General features: G+C 48.2%; 10 protein-coding genes and 2 non-coding genes across 12 annotated transcripts; 4 read left to right on the forward strand and 8 right to left on the reverse strand.

Annotated features, from left to right (window-relative positions):
• Positions 1–669: 669 nt before the first annotated feature.
• Positions 670–3,154, reverse strand: F9C07_2283434 (MFS transporter). The gene is made up of 2 exons (XM_071510633.1): positions 2,134–3,154; positions 670–2,079 (listed from the first exon to the last, which is right to left on the reverse strand). The coding sequence occupies exons 1-2, from the start codon at positions 2,437–2,439 to the stop codon at positions 835–837; spliced, it is 1,551 nt and encodes a 516-aa protein (XP_071366421.1). The 5' UTR covers positions 2,440–3,154; the 3' UTR covers positions 670–834.
• Positions 3,155–3,393: 239 nt separating this feature from the next.
• On the reverse strand, positions 3,394–3,487 carry F9C07_t165. The gene has a single exon. It is a non-coding gene; the product is annotated as a tRNA-Glu (tRNA).
• An 859-nt stretch (positions 3,488–4,346) lies between these two features.
• On the forward strand, positions 4,347–4,440 carry F9C07_t150. Its single transcript has one exon. It is a non-coding gene; the product is annotated as a tRNA-Glu (tRNA).
• A 372-nt stretch (positions 4,441–4,812) lies between these two features.
• On the reverse strand, positions 4,813–7,102 carry F9C07_2232530 (major facilitator superfamily domain-containing protein; the record flags this gene model as incomplete). Its single annotated transcript, XM_071509910.1, has 15 exons — positions 4,813–4,979; positions 5,055–5,174; positions 5,227–5,301; positions 5,367–5,506; positions 5,568–5,655; positions 5,719–5,772; positions 5,831–5,885; positions 5,936–6,105; positions 6,163–6,200; positions 6,257–6,322; positions 6,382–6,459; positions 6,513–6,559; positions 6,616–6,643; positions 6,711–6,804; positions 6,880–7,102. 15 exons carry the CDS (start codon positions 7,100–7,102, stop codon positions 4,813–4,815), a joined length of 1,443 nt encoding a protein of 480 aa, XP_071366422.1.
• Positions 7,103–7,155: 53 nt separating this feature from the next.
• On the reverse strand, positions 7,156–7,921 carry F9C07_1530011 (uncharacterized protein). The gene has a single exon (XM_071508186.1). The coding sequence runs from the start codon at positions 7,679–7,681 to the stop codon at positions 7,286–7,288; it is 396 nt and encodes a 131-aa protein (XP_071366423.1). The 5' UTR covers positions 7,682–7,921; the 3' UTR covers positions 7,156–7,285.
• Positions 7,922–8,161: 240 nt separating this feature from the next.
• Positions 8,162–9,874, reverse strand: F9C07_3895 (uncharacterized protein; the record flags this gene model as incomplete). The annotated part of the gene is made up of 1 exon (XM_041285864.1): positions 8,162–9,874. The coding sequence occupies one exon, from the start codon at positions 9,872–9,874 to the stop codon at positions 8,162–8,164; it is 1,713 nt and encodes a 570-aa protein (XP_041146170.1).
• A 1,003-nt stretch (positions 9,875–10,877) lies between these two features.
• On the reverse strand, positions 10,878–11,396 carry F9C07_3896 (uncharacterized protein; the record flags this gene model as incomplete). The annotated part of the gene is given in 3 exon segments (XM_071511147.1): positions 10,878–11,147; positions 11,220–11,312; positions 11,325–11,396. 3 exon segments carry the CDS (start codon positions 11,394–11,396, stop codon positions 10,878–10,880), a joined length of 435 nt encoding a protein of 144 aa, XP_071366424.1.
• A 341-nt stretch (positions 11,397–11,737) lies between these two features.
• On the forward strand, positions 11,738–12,076 carry F9C07_3897 (uncharacterized protein; the record flags this gene model as incomplete). Its single annotated transcript, XM_071511148.1, has 1 exon — positions 11,738–12,076. The coding sequence occupies one exon, from the start codon at positions 11,738–11,740 to the stop codon at positions 12,074–12,076; it is 339 nt and encodes a 112-aa protein (XP_071366425.1).
• A 326-nt stretch (positions 12,077–12,402) lies between these two features.
• On the reverse strand, positions 12,403–15,372 carry F9C07_1530001 (putative apses transcription factor). Its single transcript, XM_071508185.1, has 3 exons — positions 14,928–15,372; positions 14,646–14,832; positions 12,403–14,584 (listed from the first exon to the last, which is right to left on the reverse strand). Exons 1-3 carry the CDS (start codon positions 14,973–14,975, stop codon positions 12,729–12,731), a joined length of 2,091 nt encoding a protein of 696 aa, XP_071366426.1. The 5' UTR covers positions 14,976–15,372; the 3' UTR covers positions 12,403–12,728.
• A 39-nt stretch (positions 15,373–15,411) lies between these two features.
• Positions 15,412–16,156, forward strand: F9C07_3899 (putative NADH-ubiquinone oxidoreductase B18 subunit). The gene is made up of 3 exons (XM_041291933.2): positions 15,412–15,468; positions 15,561–15,682; positions 15,779–16,156. Exons 1-3 carry the CDS (start codon positions 15,417–15,419, stop codon positions 15,881–15,883), a joined length of 279 nt encoding a protein of 92 aa, XP_041146172.1. The 5' UTR covers positions 15,412–15,416; the 3' UTR covers positions 15,884–16,156.
• A 761-nt stretch (positions 16,157–16,917) lies between these two features.
• On the forward strand, positions 16,918–19,534 carry F9C07_3900 (gamma-glutamylcysteine synthetase). The gene is made up of 7 exons (XM_041285865.2): positions 16,918–17,157; positions 17,225–17,297; positions 17,362–17,427; positions 17,489–17,631; positions 17,688–17,813; positions 17,865–18,450; positions 18,501–19,534. Exons 1-7 carry the CDS (start codon positions 17,147–17,149, stop codon positions 19,503–19,505), a joined length of 2,010 nt encoding a protein of 669 aa, XP_041146173.1. The 5' UTR covers positions 16,918–17,146; the 3' UTR covers positions 19,506–19,534.
• A 191-nt stretch (positions 19,535–19,725) lies between these two features.
• F9C07_2232535 (uncharacterized protein) lies at positions 19,726–20,157 on the reverse strand (the record flags this gene model as incomplete). Its single annotated transcript, XM_041285861.1, has 1 exon — positions 19,726–20,157. One exon carries the CDS (start codon positions 20,155–20,157, stop codon positions 19,726–19,728), a length of 432 nt encoding a protein of 143 aa, XP_041146174.1.
• Between the last annotated feature and the right edge of the window lie 664 nt (positions 20,158–20,821).

Here is a 20,821-nt window from a genome sequence, read left to right on the forward strand (position 1 = left end):
CATTCGCTCACATTTCCTTCTGTCGTTTGTCTATTTTGAACCTCTCACCAATCGATATGGATTGCATCATCGTCACGCAGCAAGCGAGTTAGTCCTGTTATTAAGCGTGTGTCCTGTATCTCTTCTCTATTCCTTTTGTTCTTCTGCTTTGTTCATATATCGGCGTCACATACTATCTCTTGCATTTCCTTCTCTGGTCAGTTTTACTTCACATTGAGCCTTCTCTTGCATTTGGGATGTCACGATATGATTTGAATTGGACGGATTTAGCGAGCAATGCACCGGATATTCAGCAACTGGGATTGTTTCTTTTCTTTGTATGTCTTTTGGTCGATTATATCTGGTTTTGGGTTTTGTTTTTGGAGGGCTATGGTAAATATAAAAAAGGGTCGGCGTGGATGACTTAGAATGACTTTGGCTTTTTTCTGGGATATGTTTATGTTTATGGTAGTGATATCATTTGAGAATATAGTTATGGATTTCTGGGGCTTGAGGGTCGCAGATTCTTTTCGGATTTTATGGAGTTTTTTCTCATCATATCGTAGATTACATTTCTGGATTTTCACCTGGGTACTGAATTGAAGGTTGCCTTATCATATTAGCATTAACGTATCTAGCTGTATTAAAATATCAATTAAGAACTGGTCCTACTTGAACCATACTTCAACTACCACAAGGACACACTGTACCCAGCAGTAGCCACTTAGTTCCTTTTTTATTCAGAAATCCACGGAATACCGTAGCTATCTGATACAGCAAGAATAGTATAACGCAATAAGGTATCTATATAACCTATTCCAATCCCAATCCCTAAAACCTAACCAAAACTACAAATCACCTCCCTAACCTCTCCTCCCTCCACCTCGGCCCAAACCTCACAACAACCCCCAAAAGCGGCGCCGTGGCCAACATCACAAACGCAATGAACGTAAAACACCATCCCCTCCCCATAGCATTCAACATAGGATCAATGAGCGCCGTAGCACCCGCGCCCAGCAAACAGCGGACGAAATTATTCGACGCTGTCGCGGCGCTCGCATTCCCGGGGTACAGATCCACAAGCAACGTACTTACTGTATTGAATGCGCCGGTCAAGCCTAGTCCCATTACGAATAGGATGGTGGTGGGAGCCGCTAGATGGACACCGAAGTGGAGGACCCATCCGAAGGCGATTACAGTTAGACTGCCGATTGCTAGTAATGGGAAGGCGAGTTGGAGACGGGCTTTTTCGATGGGGAAGTCTTTTAGGTCCCTGGAGGTGGAGTTGTGGAGGGGGATGTTGAGTTGTTTTGCGAGGCGGCGGTAGTTGGAGTCGAGGATTTTGCCGGAGATGATGGAGGCGAGTGTGGCGCCGAGGCCGAAGGGGATGTAGCAGAGGCCGATTTGGAGGTCGTTAAGGTTGTATAGGTCCTGGTAGATTGAGGGGATGGAGGCGCTGACGTCGTAGAAGCCGGCGAAGAGGATGGCGTTGGAGAGCAGGATTAGGCTTGTGTCTTTTTGGGAGACGATCGAGAGGGTTCTTAGTGGGTTTGGGAATGTGATTTTATTTCTTTCTTCTGTGGTGTTGGTTGCTTCCTCTTGTTCTTCTTCTGTTCTTCTGGATCTGGTTTGATACCAGTTGATTAATGATAGGTTCCAGGTTGGAGGCGGGAGAGACCCGTTGCCGACTACTTTCCGGGCCGTTTCAGGGAAGAAGAGTAAGAACTGGATGGTGAAGGTGCCGGCGAATATAGTCAGAAACCAGAATATAGCTCGCCATCCTAGATACTGCGCCAGGAGGCCTCCGATGACCGGACCCACGGACGGGCCCAGTAGCGTGCCGGCAGTTACGAAGCCCATATATGAGCCCCGCTCCGCGGCAGTTGCGATATCCGACACCACCCCCGAACCGAGCGCAATGGTAGTGCTGATTCCGGCGCTTTGTAGACAGCGGAGAACGAACAGTGCGGCGTAGTTGTTTTGTAGTGCAAGTCCAATGTTGGCTGCTATGTACAGGATGAAACATCCGATGTAGGCTGGCCGTCGGCCTGCTTTGTCTGCAAAGTCACCCACGAACATGGGCGATAGCCCTTGGAAAATCTTCTTATCGTAAGTTTTCTTATTCATGGACAGACGGGGAAATGGTACTCGTACCATGTAGCTCATGAGAGTCAGATTTATCAAGCCACCTGAGACATGTAGATCATTGGCTAGGGTGTTTAAGGCCGGATAGTAAATCTGTGAAGACACCGGGGAAAAGAAACCAGCCCAGGATGTACAAAAGACGATATATCTCTTCTGCGCTTTCGAAAATGCAGAGTACACGACATCGCTGGCCCTGGTCGATGTGTGGGCTAGGACGGCATTGCCCGAGCTCTTACCCTGGGCTTTTTCCTCAAAGCTACCCGGGTTAGATATTGTTTCTTGGAGGCCTTCTGCATCGTGACAAGCCGAGGCCATTTTCCAAGTATGAAGGCATTCAGAACAACCGAAAACAATACAACTCGCGGGGCCTAGGGCAAAAATGCATGTGGTCTGTGCTCTTGTTGGTCACCTGACTATATCGAATGATTGAGCTCATGCATAATTTGGTCTTTCTTTTGGTAGAATGCCTTGGTCGATGCAAGTATTGACGATAGAGGCCATTTGTAGGTATGTCAATTTCTTATCAATTGGATGTGGTCCCCCGTCAGACAGGGTTCGCCCTTAGCAAAGTCTTTGCTGTGCAGCCCTATTTACGGACATGCGTAGCCCTATAAGAAACTGATGAAGAGCAAGTCAAGAAGTCAGTCCTCCGATATTGTTTAGAAAAGCTGAATAACATTTGGCAGCTGATCACGAGCGAAAGCAATATTCGAGAGGGGTGACCCTGCTTCAATCTTTGTGTCAACACGAAGGCAGGAAATAGCCCTAGAAGGGCTCGGGCACTGACATAGGGAATAGGATGGCACATAAGTATAACCATGATCCAAACGATCGATTGGGAGGATCAGGTTCCTTGCCTATGATCTATTTATCCTCGGATGGACAATATGGCCTCGCATCATTCTATTGAAGATTGAATGTATCGCCACTGTATACCAAAAGTCGATATGTTGAGTGAACCAACTAAACATCCGGCCACATAAATTATGCAGATCTTATCAGACCAAAAAATAAAAGAAAGAAAGAAAGAGGAAAAAGGGAAAAAGAAAAAAAAAAAGAAAAAAAAAAAAAAAAAAGCTTATGCATCCCTAATAAATGTCAAGGCGGCTGCAATAAAGGTGGCCTTCAGTCCCTCACAGTCTGACGGCCTCGAATGGCGACGAGATGAGGAGAAGACCTCGAAATAATATTAGATTGATGAGTGCCAAAAGATAAAGAGTTACATTGCGTATGTCAGAAGTTCACGACAAAGAGCCAAAAAGAAACTGACTCCGATACGGGGAATCGAACCCCGAGCTGCCGCGGAACTTGCTTTCATGTTTAAGCTGAAAGGCGGCGATGTTAGCCGTTACACCATATCGGATTTGATGAAAATATTTATATGTTTTTGCATATACAAGCTTGTGAGCATTTAATATGTTAATCCTTGAGCCCTATTCATTGGCATCCGCGACTGGGTGTTGCATTTTTCTTGCAATTTCTTTGGGCATAATCGCGGCGATGCAATGCTTCTGTTAGACAAAGGTCATTGGGCCTGATAGTGGGGGAAACACCTAGGACTTGAAGGGTGTGTTGTGCTACGGAGCTATTAGTTTCGTGGCTATATAAATATCTGCGCAGCAGTACTGAGAGGGACACCACTGGGGTTATAATCCAACACACCCACAATACCTTGACAGTTAGGTGACGCCACCTGATTATCATACCCACAAGCCATCACCGAAAAGGGTTATGTCTAGGACAGCAGGTTGTCATAGCAGGGATACTAGTCATCATAGCTGTAACCCGCAGCCCGAAGTTATGTACAAGCGGGTGGGAGCATATCTAGGGAAGTCAAACGTTACAACTAGATTTGAACATGACATTTATACGTCGTAGCTCCATATAGCTGAGAGTCAGACCCGAAATATGTTTCTTATATCCTAAATTGCACGATAAAGTGTATAAGTTATTCCGACACCTTGGGGATGAGTATGTGGTAGGCATAGGGTTTACCGAATCCCTATAGCAGACCGAAGCTCGCTCACCGCTGTGACATGAGTTGACTATATTGGATAACATGTGGAATCTTACTGCCTGCGAAATTCTTTCGATTAAGTTCCAAGGTATCCCATGATGACCATTCTATCACCATTTTTAAGCGTTATAGAGTGCATGGTTACTACGGACCATTAGTATAGTTTGGTTATAATGTAAAAATTCAGGCCTTATTGTCAATAACATCCGATATGGTGTAACGGCTAACATCGCCGCCTTTCAGTTTAAACATGAAAGCAAGTTCCGCGGCAGCTCGGGGTTCGATTCCCCGTATCGGAGTCAAATTTCTTTTTTGTGCTTTGGTTCGATTTCCCTGGAGTTCTTTTTCACGTCCTCAGATTGGGAATTCCTATCTAATGCTTGGGGGTTTGAGTTTAGGATAATATAGTTCGTAGTGTAGGGGATTGAAGAATATTGCTGGCCATTATGGTGATAATGATGATGATGATTAATTTTTTTCCGGAGAGTGCTTTTGTATCTCCTATCAGCTATTTAGTTCTTCTATTTCCAGTCTCATTTGGGCTTCATGAGTTGCATCGTCATCACTTTCATTCTTTTATTATCGTAATGCTTAAGAAAGATATAACTAGCGTTTCCCATACTCGAGATCATGGTTGATTAATGGGTATCGTCCCGTATTAAGTCAGGCCATCATTTCGCTTGAACTGTTTCCCTCACTACATTCTTATCTCCAAAGTCCGTACCAACAACATGTTGTGCGGATCCCTGTTCTTCATCTTGGCCGATAGTGGCGTCCTTATCATGCTCGATAGGAGCATAACGCCTAACAACCAACCAGGTCGGGAATACCGCGAGACCTATATTAGTGTTCGGGTTAGTCTTTCCTATCCCTAGATACAAAGAACAAGGCAAGAAAATGGGAAGCAACATACCAAGCAAAATAGTATTTACAGCAAGGGGAACTCGCCCGCCATACCAATTCCTCGTGTTGATGCCGTATGAAACGGCCTGAGCGAAACTTTCCTGCCCACGGAGGATGCCAGAGTACCGGGCTGGGTGGTATTATTAGTGGTCGGTTTTATGTTGGTATTGGTGTTCACGTACCCAGTTCTGAGATGTTGTCGGTCATTGTGGAGACCAAGTAGTAGAGCCAGTTCTGGAGTGCTTGCTGGGAGAATTCTAATGTTAAAGGGGTTAGCGAGATTTCCGGCAGAAGACAAATCTATTATGAAGGGGATACCAACCCCAGAGAAGGATAACGAAGAGTCCCTCGGTGAAGCCCTTGTCGGACCAGTCGAGGGAGGGTGGGTTCGCAGTGTACTTCTCCTGTATTACCCAGGCGTAGACCCAGGTGGCGATGTGTACGAGGACGACGTAGAAGAAGCTGGAGCCCTAGTTAGTATACCCCGTGCTGCTGAATGATGCTTTATGGTGGACCGTCATACCTGTATGTGACCCGCTTCTTGATTGAGATCCCTCTATAGTCAAGGAACCGACTTATCATTCCCGAGGATAACAGTCTTGCGAAGTTGCCTGGCCGATGTTAGACACAGATTGAACTTGAAACATCTAATACCCAGATTGTGAAAGACATACTGACAAAGCCGATCAAAGCACGGGCTCTGACGCCGAAGTAATAGGTTGTGAAGTCTATGCAAAAACTGTTAGTGTTTCCACGTGTAGATATGGATGACATGCAAAACCATACTTCCACTGTACTGGTTAAAGTATGCCGCCCAGAAGATCGGCAACAGCAGAAGAACCTGAATCTGCGTTAGCCAAACCATCGACGAAAGTGAGGACAGCGACTGACTTCTCTCCGACAAGAAAGCTTCCAAAGCTCCCGCATCTCCGCACGCCATGAGTCCTGCAGAACAATCCTCACTTTGCTCCCATCGCTACGCTGGACCTTCTCAGGTGGCGAGAGAAACCACGCCAGGGGAACGGCGAGGCACTGTAATGCGACGAAGATGAGATAGGTCTCTGTATAAGCCATTAGCAATCATCACCGCAGGGAAAGATAGATTCGGCTAGACTTACGCGAGCCAACTTTTCCTTTGCTCTTCGCTTCAGCAGAACTGTAACTGAGTGAGCAGAATATCTCAACAAAATCTTTATCTTCCAAGACACTTACTGGTTGAGCCCGAGGACAATTGCGCCGCCCAGCAAAGGTCCACCAGTACGAAACCAAAGCCAGATACTTTCCGCTGTCAACGATATTGCCCACTGAGTAAGACTAACACACCTAGATTGACTCACTTCATATATCTGCCCCGCTTTGTTGGCTCTGGATATCCCAGTGCCACCGCACCCTCAGAAGCCCAGAAAAGACCCGCCCTGGTTTTTGCGTAAGAGAATGGATAGCTGTCGACCGGACATCTCATACTTACGATAAACCACATGCTACCGATCCCAGAAGCACAAACCAAACGTTGCCCTAGACTCGTAATTAGCGCTCCGCCACGAACACACTAGAGTCTGGAACGTTTGTACATAGCGGTTATTTGTATATAATGCGGCCCTGTACCATTTCTCGTTTAGTTCAAATCTAACAATTATCCAAGCAAAACATATGAGCTTATACATACGAGTAAATCGGATACCCAACTGCACCCAAAAGTAGGGTCCAATTCAATCCAATGCGGTTCGCAATCGGACCGCCGAAGAGACACAGAAAACCCACTAGAAGACCCCGCAGAGATCAGCACCGCCAACCAATACAACACCCGATTATAACGCATCAAAGGGTTAGCATACTCAGACCAAAAACCAACGCATTGGCAGCGTTTATCAAAAATGGCGACTGTGCGCCACCGGCACCCAAGGAATTCATTGCATTCCACAAGCCGGGCGCGAAAAAGCCCACGCCACCGATAATAAAGGCATTGAAAAGCGTTGAATGATACCATGTTCGCTTCTCTTTATTTTCCACCGTCATATCGGTGGATGAACCCGAATGCGATGATGGTTGTTCGGCCATGGCGTTGGATAGTCTCGTTAATTGCCCGTCCAACTGAAGAGAAGGACGTTCGGCGCCATGATAGATATAGCATGCTTTATGCTTCCCCCATCTCCATTCAAATTTCTCGTTCAGGAAATCCTCATATTGAAAGAAAATTGCGTGCTCTTGTAAATATCACGATAGCGTGCCATTAACATGTTACTATGACACTTGGTGTACAGACCCAAGACTGCAACGTACGGCAGAGGGGCCAATCAATGACTGGTTGTGGAGAAGAGCTTGGATGCCAATCGGCCTGGGCCGCCGCTTAAAACATTGCTGGCTCATGCAAGTCATGCAGACCCATGCAGCCTTAAAAGGACGGTGTCTGTTTGAATCCTCTCCTTTTACTATACAACTCAATGCGTGCCATTGACATCCATGACATACTGGCCTGTCAGCCGCTGTCACTAAAATACACGAGACGCTACAATTTCTACGGGAGCTGGACCGGTCTTTTCTCCATAAGCTGTACTGATACCGCTCAGCATTGAGAACCAATAAAATTAACGCTTGTACATACATGGCCAGATGATGTACACTGAAGGAATGAAACATGGAATCGCCCTGGGCTCAAGATGATCGACTCAGTCCGACCAAGAGAAATCTGTTGCAGTAACAGGAGCAGCCAGGTCACGAAATCCACTACATAACGTAGAACTGATTCCCCATTTTCATCAGCGCATTCGGCAGTTGTAAAGAGTGGACAAGAACGTAAACAGAGGTCGGAGAGTAAAGAAACTTAAGAAAGGAAGAAGGTAAATAAAAAAAGAACCTCATCATCCAAGGCTGATGCTGCGGAAGGCCGCCTATGTGTGTCCAAACACATAGGAAAAGCAACATTAGAGACAATTTCGACTATCACATGAGAGTATCCATTTTGAACAGGAGAGAAGCTCTGGGCCGCTGTTCAAGTACAACAAAAGAGTAAAGTAGGGTGTTAAAAAAGAAAGCCAAGAAAAAAAAAACAGCGCAAAAAGTAATCATCCAAGTGTGCACATCCGTTACGTCTCAGTCACATTATGTACGATGTTCGCGTTACATGATCGGGGTCTTGCGCTTTTCGGCGCTAGATAGCACAAGCATCGGGGTCTTGCGCCTTTCTGGACCCTGCGCTGCTGTCTTCTGGCCAGCGACGACAGCAGCCACCGAAGGTGTTCCCGCGGGCGAAGAAACCGGATCCGTGCGAACATCTGCCAATTTTCCGCCGAAGAAGCCACCATCCTCGCTGATCGGAGTGGTCGTGTACGGGCTATCCTGCGACCGCCGTTCCCGAGAAGATCTCTCCTTCCTCTCAGATCCAATGGCGCCATTGGCTGCGGCACGAAGGCTTCCCAGACTGGGTTTGCTCGAGAGACTGCCACTGCGAACGGTAGCATCGTCACCGTCGGAGAATGTGAATTCCTTCTCACTCGCCGGGGTGTTGGTGCCACCGCTACTATGGCATCCGAAGCTGCGGCTATCTCCGCGTCGTTCGAGGCCTGCACGCACAAGGTTGTGAACGGCGCGACGGCGCTGACGGGTTGCGAAGTTCTTGCTTCCTTCATGGTTTGATGTAGGCTTGGCGACAAGTTCCTCCAACGAGGGTGGGCCCCGGGGTTGCCGGATCGGGTGCTCTCCGGCGCGATTCTGGCCAGGCCCAAAAGTTCCAGTTGCCGGTGTCTGAGAAAGGGCAGCGGTTTTGGGAGCGGCAGGAGCTATGTTTGAGTTTGCCTTGGCCGTGTCAATGGAAAATCTAGCAGGGTTGAAGGACGAGCTCTTCTTGTGACCTCTGCGAAATGCATTGGCGGAGGGGGGAGGCAAAGGAGCAGTTTCCTGTGGAGGAGAAGGGCTGGCACTTGGAGGAGAGGCCGGCTGGGATAATTGTTTCGTCTCTGGGGGAGGAGAAACTTCAGCTCGGAACGCTGGCACCTGCATGGCAGGAGATTGCGTCTCCTCTTCCTGGTAAGGCGAAGAACTTTCTTGCTGGCAGGAATTGTCGTAAATGTAATTCTGTTGACCAGTGAGGGGGTTGTAGACGGAGAACAGCCCTGGTTGACCCGGCACTGGCTGCACAACTGGCTGCACACCTTGCTGGAGCTGTTGCTGATAGAGGCCCATGCCTGGAACAGCGAGAGAAGGATACTCCTGCTGCTGGTTCATCGGCATTCCTAGGCTAAGACCCTGGAACTGCTGGGCCGCTGCGGTGACGCTAATCAGTTGTTGCTGTAGGCGCTGTTGTTGGGCCGCCAGGAAAAGATTTGTGGACATCAATTCCGCGTACAGACTCTCGTCGATTGGCATATCGCCGGCGATGTCGATAGCCGGAGGTGCGAGCACCTGCTCCGGCAGAGTGTACACGGGGCGACCGGTGTTCATGTCCAGGCCCTGATTGAGGGCCATTGAGTGTCGAGGGAAGCCAGTTCCCATGGCAGTTTGTGGAACACGTTCAGCAGTGCGGTTTGAAAGATTTCCATATCGATCACCCTCCACGCCCAGGTGCTGTTGACGGGCGGAAGCCGAGGGGACAGTGGCGGATTTTGGAGCCGTCCTCAAACCTGCCAGAAGATGCGAACGGCTAGTGCGCGGAGTGGGAATGGGGGCCGATGGCTGCGATTCATCGATGGTAGAGATGTGTGGAGGTGGCACACTCAATCGCTTCACATTAGGGCCCTTTCTCCGAGACCCGAAACCGGAACTCGGGGCCCCAAGCGAGCTTCCGTTATTGAAAGACGGATTGTAAGTCATCTGAGCAAGACCGCCAGTGTCCATACTCGTAACTAGTATAAAGGAAGAAAGTCACAAGGGTAGTATGTGCAACGAGTAAGAATCAAAGAGCCGTAGTGAACCGACAGCACTAGGTAGTCGATCAAACGGAAGCCTGCGTATTAAATTATTACAAGGAGGCGATGGTAAGAATGAAACCCTCGAGGATCGTTCTGACACCAGAAATCGTGTCTATTATGCAAAGCGTTGAGACTGCGGTCGCGAATCCTAGACTTGGCCGGTGTCAGCAAGATCGTGAAGGCGACCGAGATAAGATCGACATACCTGAGAAATGTGCGATGGGAATAAATGGAGTTGCAAAAAAGAGAGCTCGAAAAAGACAAAGAATGATTAATAACCAGGTGTACAAGGAACGATCGACCTGGAGGTCAGGGCAGAGTTGCAGCTGCCAAAAGGAGATCCGATGGTGGAAGTGATGGACGACAGACGCGACCGGACGTCAGGAACCGAGGCAAGAAAGTCGAGAGAGACAAGGGAAATGAAGGTCTCTGTAATTAAAGACGATGATAAAAATGGGTGGGAGATGCTCTGCAGCTCCCAACTGAAAGGATGCTTGAACACGAAAAATGGAAGAGGAGAGACTCTCGACGATTGACCGTTGAAGAGAACAAACAACGGAAAACGAGAACAGAGCCGCTCAAGTGATGAAGTAAGGGATCGTCGAATGAACTTTTAATTTATTCTCTCTCTTTCTTGCTCTCAGACTCTCTTTTTATTTTCTATTTTTCTTTGGCGTTTTTTGCCTTTTTCTTTTTTTCTGTTCCTCCAAAGTATCCCGTAAATCGTGGAGAGGGAAAGAAGAGAGAAAGGAAGAGAACCGGCGATGATAGGGTAGTGTACTGATGAATTGGTCCGTTCGGCTGTTGGCGCGCGTTGGGTCGGTTTTTTTCCTTTTTTTTTCTTCGCGCTTTTTCCTTCGTCTACCCGCTTTGGCCGTCAATAGTCAAGCCAAAGAGCCCCAAGCAAATTCCAATTCACTTTCCGCGGATTAAATAAAACTTTTCCGAATTGACAGGCGAAGAAGTCTGAAATGAAAAGGAAAAGGACTGCAGGTGGAAAAGAAGACAACGAGGACAGGATAAATTAGGTTGGTTAAGGCAACACGAAAAGGGGGAAGAGAAGAAGTGAAGATGGGACTGGAGAGGATAGAAGAAAGCCGATTGAGAGAAGGAACAGGAGGGGGAGGAAAAGACAGAGTGGGTGAGTAAGAGAAAAGGAAGAAGAGAAGAAGCGAGGAAAAGAGAGGGAAACTATCCTCCTATTGTTTTTGCTACTAATACTTTCTAATACTGTAAGACGCAGAAGAATTAAGGTGCTAATAATACAAGACCTGTAAAATCAGCATCATGATCGGAGGCGCTGAGACACTGACTGGTTGGCCACCTTTGACACTTGCATTCTGACTGGTTCGCTTGAAGAACGACTAGTCCTGAACAGGGTTAGCCATGGGGAAGTGGTGATTCTCAGAGTGGATGATTTCTTGATAGCCATTGTTGGGTGATCTCATTTGGGGTTAGTCGTTCTGAGGTGGTGCCTGAAATAGTAGCCAATAGATCGGGGGAAATTGTGATGGTCCTCAGGTTCTCCATCCAGCCCCATGGTGGCTTTCCTTATTTAGAAGCCGGGATCTTAATGAAGGTGCCAGGTGAGATATAACGTAGTAGCGGTTGAATTCAAAACCATTTCTCCTTCAAGGTAGCATTGAATTACAATGCAAAGTCTGGAACGGTAGATACAAGTGAAGTAGATCAAAACTGATCAAAGATTCACCAAGACATTTCACACCTATTCGAGTGCCCTAGTGCAGTCCCTGGTTTAATTAATCCCATTGCCCGTCAATCCACTATCATGGAACACAGACAGCGCATCAGCCGCTATGACCAGCCAATCCGCCCCCAGAATCGCCTCTGCAGCCTGACAGTGACGCCAATATGCACCCCGTACCCCAACCCCCATTGGTTCGTCCCCGAGCTCCTTACCCACTCATCCCTGGGATCATCCCGGCTTAGTGCCATCCAACGTGGCCTCCTCGCCGCCAGCCAACCGCTTCCATCGCAGACTGATTCCCCTCTTCTCCTTCCCCTGACTGGCCTGATGTTCCCCCTACCACCAGTTTGGTTCGGTATTGCGCTATGGACCAATTTACACATCGAACCAATGGATTTGGGAGAATGGGAAGGGAGGTAGCACGGGAGTATCTGTGCTCATGCACCTAGGCCTGCATGGAAGAAATGCCATGCTCATCAGCATGTCTTTGACCTACGTACTTGGTTACCTTGCTATTGATGGTTAATTTGGTTCCAGTCAGCAGACAATTCTAGAAGCGGGGTTATGCTAGTCCAATGCATATCCCATACTCCACTATCGCTTGCACATAATGATACCATGATATTGGATTTTGATCTATGACTGTATGTACATCATCTACCCATGCTGTAATCCCACCCGCCTTACCATCGGCTAGATTCTTCCTGTCTTATTCTTTTGGCCTGTCACCGTGCCATCCAGAACAATAAGCACACACTGATAGTCCCGACAAACTCAAGAAACACATCGGATGCCTCCAAAGAAAATAACAATTGGGTATCTGCTGGCAGGACAAACTTTCCCAGTCCCCACCAGAAGCTAATTATGATAAACAAAAATAACGAAATCGTAAGGAACGGCATGTCCATGTAGGTAAAACTAACACATCGCAGAGTTATTGGAGAAACGTAATTCTCTGCAGAATTAGAAAATGCGTGAAACTTCATATCTAGCCCTTGGTAGATCCCGTAAAGCCGAAATCGATACACTCACAACCAAGTCGGGATAAATGCTGAGAACCAGAAATTACATTCTAAGCATCGACAGACACGGGAGGTCCAGGGAGAGAAAAAGTCGCTGACCCCTGGGGTTCTGGCTCGGGGGACTCGCCCCCTGCACCTTTTCCGTTCATTCGGTCAAACTCCAAGGTCTCTACTAGTTCGGCAGCCATGGGATCTAGTTCTTCTTCTTTCAGCCCTGTAGCGAGTGACACGAGCTTCCGATGAACATCAAACTTAGTGCTAACACCCGCATCTGCCGTTTGTTGGGCGAGATCTTTGACGGCGGCACGTCGTGCTTTTTGCGCCGAACACAGTCGTCGGGCTAACTGATAGACGGTAAGCAATTTGTTCTGATCAGTCGATGTTGAGTTCGCGTCCTCGTTTGTGGGTAATGTCGACGAGGCAATCCGCTCCCTTAAGCGGGCGTGCTGAATCTGTTCCAGTAGCGATTCGTAGCGACTCCTCAGCTGTTCGTAACGCTCGAACTGTGCATCGACGTGCTCTTCTTTGCTTTCCTTCGCCGCCAAGTCGGCTGTTTGTTGTTGAATCTTCTGCCGATCCAGCTCCAGCTGTTCGTATAGCGCCTCTGGATTGGCAACGTCGTCTGGATCCGGCTGATTGGCCTTGGAGCTCCCGTACCCAACGGCAAGTTTCTTGTTCGCCTCGGCCATGATTACCCCAATCTTAGTGAGGAGTGCAGAGGTGGAAGGGGAGGGGTCTTGCGCTGGCGCAACGGATTGGTGATCGGCGTTAATTGGGCCAGCAGCTTCCCCATCAATGTGGTCATTACCCATCGTGATAGAAGAAGGCGGCGGTGGGATATGTCGGTCAGACTGATTCGCTCGTTGAGTGATACTGGCAGCCGTTTCGCCCTTCTTATTTACTAAATCTCCAGCCCGCGAGCAATGTGTGAGGAGCAAGTGAACCAGGCGAAATGCACCATTTCGAGCAGCAACCAAAGCTGCCGTGTCTCCATTGGAGTCTTGGCAGGATAGCAGAACATCGATTTCCTCTGGCGTACAAGTAACTCGTAATTTGTCGAGCAGTACTTCACAATAGTACCGAGAGCTCTTCCATTTGCCTTTGCTTCGAGTGGTCTCTGCTATGTGATGGAATATGGTAGCGCCGAACCAGTCTCGGAATGATACTGTGTCCAGGAGTAAATCCAGGAGCGGCGGAAATGTCCTCTTTTCATAGTTGTTTGTAAATAGAACTGCACGCACAAGTGGCGTTTCTTCATGTACTGAGAGTGTCTTCACATCTGCCCCCCTCCGTAGCAGATCTTTTACTATCTCCAGATCACCCATCGCACAAGCCCAATGGAGAGCAGTGTTCCCTGAATCATCTATTGAACGGTCCACCTGGAAGTTGGCCGGCGGCTCCGGTGGAGGAATTCGTGTCGCTTCTGGAGCATCCCCTACTGTCATGAAGTAGTCCAAGAGCTGGTCGCCATACAGTATATGTTCCTGTTCGCTTATTGACATCGCGGTTACCTCATTCATGCCTCGTTTGCGTTTTCGCGGATAGTTGCCATTTTGTGTGATATGCATCATCTCCTCATCTGCGACCATGGACGAAGATTCGAGGGTTGCTTGTTCAATCGATTCGTCTTCATCGAACCCGGGGTTCATCTCATATTGCTCATGAGTGAAACTGGGTGGCCCCATGCTGCGATGCGGCTTAACCGCACTGAAAACCTCCTCATGTACAACCCTCCGGTTAGCGGCTGCATTTTTCTGAGCTCTCGGTTTCGACGCGGCCGATGTATGTTTTGGAGCAGGTGGCGGACTGCGATCCCCAGCTACGTAGTCGAAAATTGGTCTTAGCTTATCAATGATATTATTGCGCTCAGCGAGCATCCGGCCTTCGGGAAGTGGAATCCATGTCCCTATTACGAGCTTTAGCACGGCGACCATCATGAGCTTTTTGTCAAAGTGGACTTTCACTACCTTGATATTTACCATAACCACCCTGTACTTTCTCATGTACCCCTTTCTGCACCTCACGTTCGAGTATACGTGTTCGCGCTGGCTTGTCAAATCCAGCTACTTTGAGAATATGTGTTGCATTGATCCAATCATCACCCCGTCTTCGCATAACGCTCTCGCCATCGAGTTTGAACTCGTAGACTGGAACCTGCTCAGAAATATTAGACACACCATCTAAGCGGTCAAGGGTTCCAAAGTGAATTGACGTAAAGAGTGAAGGCATAGGAAAAAGGGGAAACTCACGCTGCTATACGTAGCAGAGTAAATTTTTGAAAAATCCACCCCCGCCATGATGTATGTCTCCGAAAGCCCGACTTGATCTAGGTGATTCCCGGACAATTGAAGGAAGATGCGACGCGGTCACTTTTCACAGGGAATTCAATAATCCGAATTCACCTTCTCTTGGGCGTAAAGTTTAATTCACAAGGCTTTAATGCGCGGCATCACATATAGCATATATTGAAGTTACAAAGATACCGTATCAGCCACTGGTGGCTCGTCCTAGGCACAGTAACATCCCAAAAACGCGATGGATTGCTCAACAAGACGCGCTCCGGTCGGCAGAACCGCGTAAAGTGGAATTGCGTCCACTATTCCCATTGCGGTATAAAGTACACGTGATATCACCTGACCATATCCGGAAGGAACAGCACTTCGGGATAGCTGCAAACCTCGCTGCTCCGTCGCCTATCTTTAGAAGGACCCCATTCTACGCCGCTTTCTCATACCAAAATGACCGTTGCCGAGTCGGTTAAGAGTGCCGTTGGACTGGCGGATACTCCCGGTACGTTTTCAATGCCATTGGCTCCCGCGCTCAAGAGCAAGATCAATATCATGTCATTATTGACTGAGCCGAGTATTGATGTTTCATTTTAGCCACCCGCCAGGAGATGTCCGATGCTCGTCTGCCTATTCAGTACCGCGACTCTTGTGGCCACCTTCTCATCCCATTGAACCGATGCCGGCAGCAGGAGTACTACCTTCCTTGGAAGTGCGAGGTATGTCATTGTATTCCTTCTCCGCATAACGCTCTTGCGTATATATCCATGATTTAATATTTGAAGAATATAACTAATATCCAATTTCTACTCCAGGATGAGAGACACAGCTACGAGAAGTGCCAATATGAAGAATTTAAGAAGCGCGTTGCCAAGATGGACGAGCTGCGAGCTGCTAAGAACGGTGCCCGGAGCAATTGATACCAAACACATCGGCTTATGCATTTGATATGGACGAAGCAGCAGGTTATGTACATAAAGTTCTGAGATTGATTGATCATGCACCGACTTTGGCGTTCGGATTGAGAATAAGCTTGCCGATACTATCCCTTTGTACCTCCGACTCAGAAGGCAAGCATGTTGCCTGTAATTCATGAAATGGTCATCTCTCGGTGTGATGCGGACCCGGTGCTTCCATCCCTCCGAACGATTTCTATGCATGAGATTGCTTAGGAATGCGCAAGCGAAATACTTGAATTCATCCGTGGTCCAGCCTTACACTATCTGGTGTCGTATTTGCCTATGTAGTAGTCACCGCTGGTTAAATCATTCGAGTCCTCATGGTTTACCAGGGTCGAAATATTTTCACGATCTTCAGCTACTAGCCGTAAATGGCAGTGGCATCTGAAGTACGAAGTATGAACAAGGGTAATTCAATAGAATGGTGATTTCAGTCAGGATAACCGTGTGACACTGATCTCCTTGATATATCGATATCCGGCACTTGTAGCTTACGGCATATGAAGTATAAGGCTACCAACCTATTATCAAGTACATTACTTAGACCTTGGTGATTTACGGATTGTGAGGTGGGTAACGACTTACCTCAACCATTAGTCAGCTGTGGGAGATGCTTTATACTGTCAGTTGCCTTAAAAGTTTGTGAACATTGGTTGCCTTGCACTTGTATGTTTATAGATGTCACGAGTGATCTCAGTTCACTCCTCAGCGATGTGATCACATGACTACCAGTTGAGGAAACTGCTTAGAAATCATTGCATCGGTTTCTCGTGAATTCCGCAGCGTTAACGGCGTTATCAGCGATAATGGCACTCGATGCCCCGCTTAGAGACCAAAAGATGCCCCCCACTATTGGCAAAAGTTCATTGCTTTACCCAATCACCGATAACAATCGCCGTCTCCGAGACGCCGCCGGGAAAATCAGCATAAAAGCGACAATACCAATCCGACTATAACTTTCTTCCCTTTCCTTCCATCGTCTGTCTCTACAGTTTTTCATGCTGTGCGTATAGTACTCTGAGGTGTCAGTTTTACCTGGCATTGTATTATTTTATTCGGCCGGTTGCTTCCAGCGTGCGCACTCTGGCGCATCCTCTGCCGCCAAAACCTCCCCCTCATCCCCGCGGGGCTTGCAGATCGTGTGATTCGGAGTTTCGTCTTAATACGGAAGACTCTCTTATAATTCAATTCTGACACCGGTTCTTCGGAAGGGGCTGTGAAATCATGGGTTTGCTGTACGTCGCGACTCTTACGAGACATATTGTGCGGCCCACCTGGACCTAACGTCAAACGTCCCTCTAGAGCACTAGGAACCGCTCTCGATTGGCCCGAGGCGAAGAAGCGAGCGGATCAGGTGCGAAAATGGGGTATCGAGGTACGCATCTGCCTTATGTTTCTGCTATTTAGTGATCCATGAACGTTCACCTAACGCGCACCAGCAATTGCTCGCCAATTGGCGCCGAGCGAAAGGGAAAGAGCGCGACGCTCTTCTTTGGGGTGATGAGGTAAGATTCCTATGTCGACATGACCACAAAGCTCACAACTGACTAATCCACTCATACTCAGGTCGAGTACCTTGTCGTTGCCGTTGATGACGAGGCGAAAAAGGCCCGGTTATCTCTCGCTCAGGCCGAGATTCTCAAGTCCCTGGCTGAGGATGAAGCCAACTGGAAGTCTGGAGGGTCAAACAGTATACAGAACAAGGAGCAGTAAGGCAAACTGGTTTGCGATATCAATTCGAGGGAATATTTCTGATGACGCCTAGTGATGGAGAGGATCCGCCCCATTTTCATCCGGAATTTGGTCGCTTCATGCTGGAGGCTACTCCGGGGCGGCCATGGGGGATTGGTTTCAAGGATCTATTGAAGGTTGAGTCAAACATGAAATGGAGGTAGGTTTTTTCGTCCAAAAATCACTGTCTGAGCCTAACCTGGTCCCTTAGGCGGGAGGTTGCCAAGTCTCACATGGCATCAAATGAATACCCTATTACTCTTACCACATTCCCCCGCTTGGGCACGAAAGACGACTACATTCAACCATACTATCCCCCATCTGGAGCTGCACTCCGATCTCAGTTTGTTCCTGACGAGATCGCGAATCCCCATATCAGGTTTCCAACGCTGGCTGGTAATATAAGATCGAGACGGGGCCGAAAGGTCGAGCTGAATGTGCCGGTCTTCAAAGACACAAACACCCCCGAACCTTTCAATGACCCAACGGTGAACTATGACCTCCACAACTGGCCTGAAGATGATGATGTCAGAAATGGAGCGGCTAAGGAAGGGCATGTCTATATGGACGCCATGGCATTTGGCATGGGCAGTTGTTGCCTTCAGATCACCTTTCAGGCAAAGAATATGACGGAGGGGAGAAAGCTATACGACCAATTGAGTCCTCTGGGACCCATTCTTCTTGCACTCACGGCTGCAACCCCCATATATAAGGGCTTCCTTGTCGACACTGATGTTCGGTGGAACCAGATCGGTAACGCTGTAGATGACCGGACACGTGAGGAACTTGGTGAAGCTGTGAGTTGTCCCTCTGTCGATGGCCGGTCCAGAGCTAACGTGCCAAATAGCCCTTGAAGAACGATCGGTGGAGAATTCCCAAGTCTAGATACGCCTCAAACTCGACTTATCTTTCCCAGGATCCTAGGCTGCGGAAGGAGTACTTGGATCCTGATCTGATCGTGGATGAAGAGATCAAGAAGCGCCTGATTGATGGTGGTATGGATGAACTTTTGGCCACACATTTCGCGCATCTCTTCATACGCGACCCACTGGTCATCTTCTCGGAAGACCTGGAAGAGCTGGACCTAAACAAGGCAGACCACTTCGAGAACCTGCAATCGACTAATTGGCAACACATGCGCTTCAAGCCACCCCCGCCGGAAAAAGACGACATTGGCTGGCGAGTCGAGTTCCGCTCGATGGAAATTCAAATGACCGATTTCGAAAATGCAGCATTTAGCATATTTATCGTGCTTGTCACCCGCGCGATTCTCAGTTTTGACTTGAACTTCTACATCCCTATCCAACGCACGACCGAAAATATGGAAACGGCCCATGCGCGAAATGCAGTCTTGGACCGAAAGTTCTACTTCCGCAAGGATCCATTCTCTCCTCGTGCACGTAGACCGCACCCGCAGTCTTCTACTAATGGTGAAGTGTCGTCTGCCACATCATCCGCCGTTAATACACCACCCCCGTCGCCTCCACTTAAACCAGTAGAGTCGGAATATGAGCTCATGACTATCTCAGATATCATCAACGGTTCTGCTGACGGATCGTTCCCCGGATTGATCCCGCTTGTCGAATCATACTTGAACAGTGTCAATGTGGACGTTGAAACGCGCTGCTTCCTGGCAACCTACCTCGACCTCATTCGGAAACGGGCAAACGGAACCCTCTGGACTGGGGCGCGGTGGATCCGTGAATATGTTGCTTCGCATCCTGCATATAAGCATGATAGTGTCGTCTCCGAAGAAATATGCTACGATCTTGTGAAGGCAGTTGAGGAGATGTCTGTAAAAGAAGGAAAGCACGGGAGTGTTGGATGGGAGCTTCTTAGAGGCAAGAAGTAAGACGGCGAAAAGTTCGGCTCTATATAGACATGGTATTTTAGTTCGGGTAGTAGATAGGATTGTTTCTCTGATATCCTTCATCATGGCTAAGAGTTCAATTTTGTTTACTGTGTCCACGTTGCATCTAGCCCTGTTATTATCAATTCATCTTGCTTTCCACAACCCTTATCCGAGGCTCCAATGCATAACCACGGGCAGGACAGGATAACAAGTGTATTGCTTATAGCAACGAATTCTTTTCCTCCTCAGTTGGCCATCGACATGAATCAGCTAACCCAGTCACTTTCCATTCTCCGTTGAGTTTATGAAGCACGAAAAGTTCGACACCCACATGGTTCACAACGCCATTGATCTTCGATCTGAACGGCGCCCACACTGCAGCCATATTACCCAATTCGTATACCTTCACCTCAGGATCCCAGATCCGCTCGTCGATTTCATCCTGCACGTTTGCAATCTGCTCCACAAAGACGCCAATCGTACAGAAACGGGGTACCATAGGCGGCGGTGGCCAAAGTGACATTCCTCCTGCTCGGATGCAGTACTTCTCGAAGTCGGCCGACGACTTCGCATTTAATGCCGCAAGGAAGCCGTGTATGACAGTGATGATGGCTTCTTCCTCAGGTGATGGTGGTGAACATATTGGCGTCATGGGGAGAGGCTCAGGTGATAATATTGTCCACCACACTCTGCAGATACGGCTAAACAACGGATATATGACGCGAGGGTAGATACACGAGAATCGTATCCCCCTGCTGTCTCTGTTCTTGAGGCTTTGAAAAGTCGACAATCTCATAGTAGATCTGTGATTTTCAGGGTAATGGCGTTGAGCTGCTTCGACTAGATGTGTGTCGCTTGACGACCGCGATCTGCAGGCGGTGCGATGAAAGGAGTTCAGATCACTGAAGACTTTTATACTGTGCTAAAAAGCATGGGGCAGTGGAGAACAACACCTTACTCCACCCTTATGTGAAATCAGGTTTTCAAGCAAACAATTAAGTCAGATCGTCCAGGTGTGCTACAACGCTAAGATTAGTACGACTCTTCTTCACCGGGGCAGCTCTCACAGCCGATGCATGTCGGGGCTACATGAGGTTCCCGTGTTGATCCAAGGAGGCTAGCTAGCCGGTTGTGCCACACGCATGCCCAGAAAATGAGGATCTATAGTAGAAGCCGAACATGATGCTCTATGAAACCTCTGCTTTTGAACCCTTTGTAGAATGGGCGGCTCCTGCTATTGAATCTTGTACGACAAAGCAATTCTGGTCAGGGGTTCTCCATGTGACGGACTATTTAACATATGTCATTTTGTCTCG

Source organism: Aspergillus flavus, chromosome 4 (assembly GCF_009017415.1).
Source record: "Aspergillus flavus chromosome 4, complete sequence".
Taxonomy (NCBI): Eukaryota; Fungi; Ascomycota; class Eurotiomycetes; order Eurotiales; family Aspergillaceae; genus Aspergillus; species Aspergillus flavus.